At 36.0% G+C, this 9,255-nt stretch overlaps 2 protein-coding genes across 2 annotated transcripts; one reads left to right on the forward strand and one right to left on the reverse strand.

The window, feature by feature from the left end:
- The first annotated feature begins 221 nt into the window (after nt 1-221).
- On the forward strand, nt 222-5,370 carry LOC145010889 (uncharacterized). The gene is made up of 4 exons (XM_078969457.1): nt 222-457; nt 572-1,579; nt 4,066-4,149; nt 5,072-5,370. The coding sequence occupies exons 1-4, from the start codon at nt 227-229 to the stop codon at nt 5,204-5,206; spliced, it is 1,458 nt and encodes a 485-aa protein (XP_078825583.1). The 5' UTR covers nt 222-226; the 3' UTR covers nt 5,207-5,370.
- A 409-nt stretch (nt 5,371-5,779) lies between these two features.
- LOC145012071 (Tetratricopeptide repeat (TPR)-like superfamily protein) lies at nt 5,780-8,309 on the reverse strand. Its single transcript, XM_078970844.1, has one exon. The coding sequence runs from the start codon at nt 8,178-8,180 to the stop codon at nt 5,832-5,834; it is 2,349 nt and encodes a 782-aa protein (XP_078826970.1). The 5' UTR covers nt 8,181-8,309; the 3' UTR covers nt 5,780-5,831.
- Between the last annotated feature and the right edge of the window lie 946 nt (nt 8,310-9,255).

Raw genomic sequence — 9,255 nt, forward strand, 5'->3', positions numbered from 1 at the left:
CTCGCAGTAACAACAATCTACGTCATAGTCAGCGCTATATAGATGTTTGACCTGCCGTAAAAAGTAAAAATCATCTAAAAGACAAAAATATATCTTTTGGTGTATTAGACATTAAGGCATAAAAAAATATATTAGACATAACCAAATATTTATGTAAATTTGTGGCTTTAATGTAAACTAGAAGAAATAATTGTAAAACAATTTGAAATGCAAATGAAATTAACAAATGTCATCCGTCCATATACACATGACTCCATCCGCTGCTGACACCCAAAACGCATCTTCAGCCTTTTTCATCCTCATCCATCAAATATATCATCAAACCCTTTTCCCTTTCTTCTCTCGAACAATTTCCTTCTCCATGGACTCGATTCCCGATCTGTCGCCGGTTAACGACCAACATCAGCCTTACCCTGCCAGCCCAACTACTAACGGCGCCCACCCACCTTATTCCGATGTAAGTGCCTTCATCTCTTTCGAAATTATCAATATCACCATCTGCTTGACCTGTACCAGTTTCTAAGTTGCACTACATATTTTGTTTGTGGGTTTTGTGTTTGTTTCTTGGCAGATGATAGTAGCAGCAATTCTTGGTCTAAAGGACAAAGATGGGTCCAGTAGACAAGCTATAGCTAAATACATAGAACGACATTATACAAATTTGCCTCCTACTCACTCCAACTTGTTGACTCACCACCTAAAGCGAATGAAAAACGAGGGTCAGCTGACGATCGTCAAACACTCTTACATGCTTCCACTTCCTAGATCTGTTCCTTTCGAAACTCCCGCACCCACACCCACGTTGGACCATGATATCGCTGACTATTCTGTTACTTCTACTGATACATTCGGTACTACACCTGGCTTTAAAGCTGATAACTCTTCTGTTCAACCTAGGAGAAAGCCAGGCCGTCCTCCCAAACCCAGACACGAATTCGGGTTCCAGGTACAAAATCAGGTGCCAGATGAACAGCCAGCAGCTGAGATCCAACCTTATGAACCTCAATTCGAGCAGCACTTGGGTTCTTCTGGGCAGGAGTTGCAAGGAAATTATGCAGGGGCTGCTGAACCCATCTTTGCTTCATTAGGTTTGGGTGATGATGGTGTTGCCCCAACTGTTGAGTCTCCTGAGAATGCAGTGGCTTCAGCCAAGAGAGGCCGTGGTCGGCCGCCAAAGAGTTCCAGTGTTAGCAGAGGTGTTGTAACAAGTTCTGGTAGTGGTGGTGAGGCGGAGGCAGAGAGGAGAGTAAGGCGGAAAGTTGGCAGACCTAAGCTGATGTCAATCATGCTGTTCAATGGTGGTGGGATTGGGAAGAAGAGGGGTGTTGGCAGACCCAAGAGAATTGGGAGGCCTGTGACTGTGCCTTTGTCAGGAAACGTGATGAGGCCAAGAGGAAGACCTAGGAGGGTGGGGGCCCCTGCACAAAATGTATCTGTTAATGCTGATATGGATACTGATACTGATACTCAGGCTGCTTCAGTTTCAAGAGGCCGGGGTCGGCCTCGCAAAACTTCTGACACTGATGCTGCAAACAAGCTACAAAACTCCACTTCACAATCATTTGGATGGCCGAATGAGGTAAAACCTTTCTTTTATTTACTTAATTTCCATTTCTACTGTGTAAATTTATACCTTTGATTTGAGAAACCAGTTTGATTTAATGTAGATGATGTCAATTTAAGCATTACTACCATCTTTTAGCATCTTAGAGTAATGGGGTGTCGTGTGCCAAATAGGAGAGAAAAACTTAATGAACAGCTGGCATGTCTTCTTAGATATATTGTGAAAACAAAAAAAGAAGCTAAATCAGTGAACTTTAGAAGATGGTTGCGATGGATGTTGCTTTTCATGTGTTTAAATATTTATGTTCTGGGCAAATTCGTAAAAAAGTGAGGACTTAATTTCCTCCAATTCATCCTTTACTGATTCCTCATTAAGTCAAATAGAAGCAACCATGTATAGTAGCTTACTGGATTAATTCTTGTTCTCATTAAGTCCATAAATTAGCCAACTTTAAATGCTATATACATAGAAGATGTTGGTATACTGGATTTTGGACTAGCCCAAGTGGCTCAAGGGGTTATTTTTAGCCTTTTTGAATTTGGGGACATAATTTGATGGGTATATGTATATGTATAGTACAACCTTTTGTCAAATGTTTTTTTTGCCCCCAAGAACCTTAGTTTTTAGATGAAGATACGGCTGGTTGATAAGAATTTATAGAAATATTATCTTTTGTTACTTGGCTTAGTTTTGTGGAAGGATCCATCCATGGTTGTTGAATTGGTTTCAAGATTCAGGAGTCTTAAAAATGACATGGCTTGTTGTTGGATCTTTATCTGTAGATTTGTAGGAATATGGTAATAAGACATAATGATTTATCTATAAGGCATGGGTGTAGAAAACTGCAAATGTTTCCTAATGGGCTGTGTGAGTGTACATTTAGGCAGAGATATGGTAAAATATGGATACATTAGAATTAGATTTTTAGAGAAGGTTAAGTTGGTATTGGTGGATGAAAGATGAGAATTTGAAGTGATTTGGATGTTTTCCATTGGATAAACTCAGTTAAAAAAGGAGAGATGTACAAAGAATCTCCAATGGATAAGCCAATTTTGACCATTGTGTGAGCTTTTTATGTATTTGTGACTTGTTTAGTAACAAAGGTGCTTAATTTTTTTTTCTCGTCTTTTAATTTAATAAGTATTTACTTACACAAATTATAACATATTTTAAATATGAATTCTAATTAATTTAAAAATTTACAATACAAATTTATAAGTCGATAATATTTTGAGTGTTGTAAGAAAGTATCCTATATATTTTAAATTTTCATTTTGTTAAATTAAGAAAGTTATCTATAATATTAATATATAATTGTAACAATAGATATGTTAATATATTATTTGCTCCATAGTCCATATACCAAAATTAATGAAAATATATTGTTCAGTTAATAAAATTCATCAATATAAAGAAATGTGTATTTATAGTAACTCAAGTTCAGACATATAGATGCATACAAAATTGGAATAAAAGTCATATTAAATGTAAGTGCAATTAAGATGATGAAATATTATTGTTATAGTGAGGAATGAGGATATGATGAGGTTTTTGTGGTTGCTAAAGTTGCATTTAGGTGTCAGAAGAAAGTTGGAAAAAGCTTGCAGCCATTCGACATGCTTTTAGGAGTTAGGAGAAAGCAGATATTTTCTAAGATTTAGTTAAAGAAGCTGTAAAAATTTTTCACTGGATTGATGCATACTCATAGTTCATGTCTAGAAACTTAAAATTCTTCAACTCTTAGTGTTGGTTTTTGAATTGTTCATGTATATCTTTTAGATTGAGGAATCAGTAGAAAAAAATTGTTGTGTAAGTTTGGAAGATAGTTTTTGAGGAGTCTAGATATTTTAATGTTGTGTATAGGTATTCTCTAAAGCACAATTGATGCCAAAAGTTGTAACACTCCATATGAATATATGTATTATGAAATACTTAAAAGTAGACTTACTTTTTGATGCTGCCTTAATATTTGGATAAATGATTAAAAAATATTAGAGAAAATGACCACACACTTGGGGAAATGGAAGGAGAAAATAAATTAGGTAAAATTTGTAAAGGTTAGAACTTATTGGGGGAAAGTGATATTTTCTATTAAGTTGTTTTATCAGCATTAAGTTATAAAAAAAAAAAAAAAAAAAAAACTAAAAGGGCATTCGGTTCATAGAATGTTTTGGCAAAGGAGTTGGGAACTGAAATGTGTCATGCATGAACACCACTCCTTTGTTTATTATAAAATCTTTCTGACATTTCTTCTTATCACATTCATCACTGTACTTTGAAACATGTAGCCAATTATACAACGATTGATAGATTTTGAAGTTTAATGCCTCAAAATAAGAAATTTTTTTGTTTTACTTTTATAGTAAGAAGTAAGAAATACAAGTTGAGCTTTCTCCATCAAGTCCCAAAATAAGAAATTTTCTCACTCTTACTACAAACAATTAACAAAAATAAATAACAATGTTGAGAAGCTTACATCTTTGACTTTTTTTGAACTCCAGTTTGTACCAGGGACCTCGGTACTCGTGGCAGATCCACAGCAGCTTGTAGCTTTCCAAGAATTGAAGTCAAAATATGAGCATTTAGTAAGTCAACAAACCCCCCTGCCCTACATCCTTCATCCCTCTACTATCTTTTTGGGATTTCATTTATATTTTTGTTTACAGATTGTCAGCTTTTCGTTTCTGTTTAGACTTTAGGTTCAAAGGGTTGTTAAATGCAAGAAATAGCAATGTAGTTTCATTTATTTCTTCATTCTATCCAACTTCCATTTATTTCTATTACATAGTCATTCAAATACAAAACAGATAGAATTAAAACTGAAAGTGCAATGCGCTATAATTACCTAATTAGGTGGATTTTTTCAAACAATGCTCTAAAGGTAAGATGCTATAAATGAAATATGTTGCCTACTTGTTGCATTTATTTAACCCTTTTATAATATCTATTCTTGTATGTTTGTGTATGTCTAAATAAATGGCAACTCATTTTTGTATTATAACATCTCACTCTCATTTGATACATTACATTATTTTATTTTTGAGGAATGGCATTCTACTTTGAGTTTTTTTCTTCCCATTATCATTACATTCAGTTTCTTCTTATTCTTACTTTGAAAAATCTAGCAATTATACTCTGCTGAAAGTGGTTTCAATTGGATAGATGTGTTAAAATACAGTGCTGTAGTATGGTATATGAAAGTAGCATCTAACTTTCATTTGTTGTAACAGAAAATTGGTTTATCTTATCAAGACATTTTACCTTCAAAACTATAACATTGTACATGCAGTTTTATTTTTTCCTTTTGGGGCAGTAATCCTCTGGAAAAACTACCCAATGATAGCAGTGAAAATTGCTTTGTATACTTTGCTATAAGTGGGTAGAACATTCAAATCAAAGTAACTTCCAATATTGAAAGTAGGATAATATTATGATGAAATAAAATAGTAAAGTTAAAGTTGATTGCTATTTATTGACTTTAACCATGTGATTAAACTTTAAACGCAGCAATTGAAAGCGAGGGAAGTGTTGAATGTGGCAAGGCCATACATAAACATAAACTCCGAATATGCAGCGTTTGAGGTACTGCAGGAGCTGGAAACACTCTTGGGATCAACATCCACATCATTTCTTGAACATTAGGACTTTGTACGTTTAGATTCATGCTACTTGAGTGTAGGGTATTTTGGTAAAAAGGGATTGAAAGACACACTACTAGGCATATGAATAATTGTCGTTTGGTTGCTTTTTTTTTTTTGTCCATGGATTAATGTAATCGTGATATGCTAACATTTTCATCTTCTTTGTGTTAAAATCTTCACATAGGTAGAGTGTTTGCTAATCAAACACTTACCAATAAATACATCTAGACATTCACAAAGTATGTTGCTATTTTGTTCAAGACATAGAAATAACATGCCCTTAAATATTTTACTAGCCTTCATAATATTATACAACCTTGCATTTTCGTTATTGTTTAATAATAGAAAATGAAAACTTAATTGTTAAAATTTTCCCAAAAACTAAAATAGACCAATTTTATGCAAAAGAGAAATTAACATTTATTATGGTTAGTTGTGAAAAATCTTTATTTTTGGAAAAATATTATTTTTTTGTTCTCTTGAATATATGATCAAACCAGTCAATTTCATGGTTTGAAATACGTCTTGGTTTAACCCATATGTATTTTTTTTTTTTTTTCAATTTACAGAACAATTTTGAAACAAAATATTGTTTAAAAAAACAAAAGTACATTGCTGGATACATATCACCAATAATCTCCACAAGAACATACACCATCTCTAAAATGATGAAACCGATGAGAATCTCTCACAATTATCAGCCTTCCCACAATCTTTGATACATATTTAATCACATTATGACAATCTGCGCACACCCGTAAATTTTTAAAAACACGAATCGGTCGCCCACCGGGTATCTTAAGTACCCCAAATGCCAGCGCTAACTTTTCACTATGATACTTGAGCATATGCTCCTTTTCCTCCTCTTCCACATCATGCAACACCAATTTAGGCAAAGATACATAACCCTCTTTTTTCAATTTAGAATCCAAATCATCAAGAAAAGCGTATATTTCGGGGGTATCCGAATGTGTCAAATCCCCAACCGAAAACGTGTGAATCTTGTTTTGCACCTCAACCCAACTATAACCAGGAACCTTTTTGACCCCTGTGTCCCTCATCTTTAACCTCATTGTCCCCACATCACCCCACCTACCCGAAGCTGCGTAGAGATTTGATAAAAGAACATACATCCCCGCGTTATCGGGCTCCATTTGGAAGACTTTTTTCGCGGCTGTTTCGCCTAATTCGGTGTTGTTGTGAATCCGGCTTGCACCAAGTAAGGCGCCCCATGTGGCGGCATCCGGTTCCAAGGGCATGTTGTTGATCAAATTCCGGGCAGCATCTAGGCGGCCTGCCCGACCTAAAAGATCAATCATGCATGTGTAGTGTTTTGGGTTTGGAGTTATGGAGTACTCGGTTTCCATTGTGCGAAAATACTGTGTGCCCATGTCCAATAATCCGCTATGACTACATGCGGATAACACACCAACCATGGTCACTTCATCTGGTTTGACTCCTTTTCTTTTCATCGACTCGAAAACTTCTAAAGCCTCTTTACCAAATCCATGCCTTGCATAACCTCCAATCATTGTGTTCCATGACACTATGTCCTTATCGCTAATTTCTTCAAATGTAGCATGAGCTTCTTCTATGTTTCCACATTTGCAATACATAGCCAATACTGCATTGCCTACATACCATCCGGATCCCAGCCCTACTTTCACAAGGTGCGCGTGAAATTGTTTTCCCAATTCTAATGCGGTGATTTCCGCACATGTGCTTAAAATGCAGGAGAAAATGGACCGATTTGCCCTTTCTCCGTCTCTTTTCATCTCTATGAACAATCGCAAAGCTTCTTCATTGTGTCCCAAATGAGCATGCCCTGCAATGATTGCACCCCATGAGATGCAATCACGCCTGGGCATGTTCTTGAATAACTCCATAGCAAGATCAATGAAGCCGTTCTGTGCAAACCCTGTAATCATAGTGTTCCAAGAACTAACGTTTTTGCAAGGCATTGCATCGAACAGCTCCTTTGCTATCTCGAGTTTCTTGGACTGTAGATATCCAGCGATTATTGCATTCCATGAAACCGAGTTCTTCACAGGCATTTCATCGAACACCTTTCTTGCTTCATCTAGCTTTTCATTCTGCACATAGCCGGATACCATAGCTGTCCATGTATACACATCTCGAATTGGAGACTCATCGAATAACTTCTGAGCTTCGGATAATTGCCCGTTCTGAGCATAACCTGAAATCATCGTATTCCAAGACACTTCATCTCTCTTTGGCATTTTATCGAACAGGCATCGTGCATCAACTAGTCTCTTCTTCCTTACATACCCACCCATCAAACAGTTCCAAGAAATCACATCCCAGGATGGATTTGATTCAAACAATTTCTGTGCTTCGTCTATCCTCCCGTTTTGCACGTAGGCTGCAAGTATTCCATTCCACGAGATAGAATTCTTGTTTGGCATCTTATCAAAAACCATCCTTGCTTCTTCAACATATCCGTTTTGCGCATAACCAGACAACATAGCATTCCAAGAGACCGCATCCTTATGGGGCATTTGATCAAACAGTCTCTTCGCAGCACCTAGGTTACCATTTCGGACGCACCCCGTAATCATCACATTCCATGAAACTAAATCTCTTTCGGGCATTTTCACGAACATCTGGTGAGCAAGATCGAACCGATGGTTCAGCAAGTATCCAGATATCATTGCATTCCATGAAACTGAAGTTCGCCGGGTCATCTTTTCGAAGATACATAGAGCTGAATCGCATCGGCCACTCCGCATGTAGTTGGTGATTGCGTTGTTCCATTGCACTATGTTTGAGTCTGAAACGATCGGTGCTTTTGCGGGTGGAGAACGTTTTGGGTTTCCAAAATTGGGTTTATGGAAATTACGCCTTGGTTGTTGTTTCTTCAGTGGGCGTATACAGCTGCTGTGCAGCAGTCTCATTGAGTGGCAGCTTGTACCATAACTGGTTTTTAGGTTTGGTAATTGCTTCCTCAGGATCATACGCTAGATGGCTATAGAATGAACTTCAACTTGATATATGTTAGGTTAGATTTACCATTCTAAAAAAAATTTGAATAATGAATACCAAATCTCACTTTACCGTTGAAGTTTGGTTTGTATGATTTTTAGTTTTGTAATTTTGAAATTATGTAATATATGAATAAGTTAGATTTGGCGTTCTAAATAAATATGAATAATGAATACCAAATCTCAATTTACTATTGAAGTTTGGTTTGTATGATTTTTAGTTTGTAATTTGAACTTTATCTTTTACTATTTGTATATATGTAACTAGCTGGTTGATCCTTCCGCAAGTTGCTGCAGAAAACTTTTCATGTAAACGAAGTTTAAAAAAATAATCTAAAAGAAGTTGTCCAATTTAAAAAAAAAATTAACTTTAAAGAAACTAAAAAACAAAGTTGTAAAAAAGTTGGAAAATAAATTGTAAACAATGTTTACATGAATTTGAAAAAAAAAAATTACTTTAAAAAGATTTATAAAAATTGTAAAAATATTTTTTAGAAAAAATGCATTACATAAAAACAAAAGAATAGTTAAAAGAAATGAGGCATTTTCGAGGGTCATGTTGAAAAGCTATCACATGACACTCTGTTTCCATCAAACGACTTTCTAATGTAGCATGATGCTCCGCAAAGTGCTCTTACTTCGGCTCCAGAAGCAGTCATCTCTTCTTGAAGAGCTTCAGTGTGGTTCTTGGTATGATCATGGTCTTCTTCCAGACGACGAAGTCGAACTGTGGTGACTTGAGCAGTAGCGTTAACATCCATGATTTGGTTGACTGATGCTCGTGCTTGTTCCCCGTTACGAGCGATACGACGTGCTATAACGGGAAGAGCCCTATTTACTGAACCTCCTTTGGAGAGGTTATAGCAGCCTCTTTCCATCCCGTAATGTCACACCCCAAAACCGGAACGGCGGAAACGTTCTGGGGTGGATGACGTCATGTCAAGTATCACCACACATGCATTATAGTAATCAAAGTACAACAAAACATTGCATTAATAGTAATAGTTTTACAAGGTTACATTACAACAATTTAAAGTAATACAAGTAA

The sequence above is a fragment of the Lactuca saligna genome, chromosome 8 (genome assembly GCF_052625555.1).
Source record: "Lactuca saligna cultivar CGN05327 chromosome 8, ASM5262555v1, whole genome shotgun sequence".
In the NCBI taxonomy this organism is placed as follows: Eukaryota; Viridiplantae; Streptophyta; class Magnoliopsida; order Asterales; family Asteraceae; genus Lactuca; species Lactuca saligna.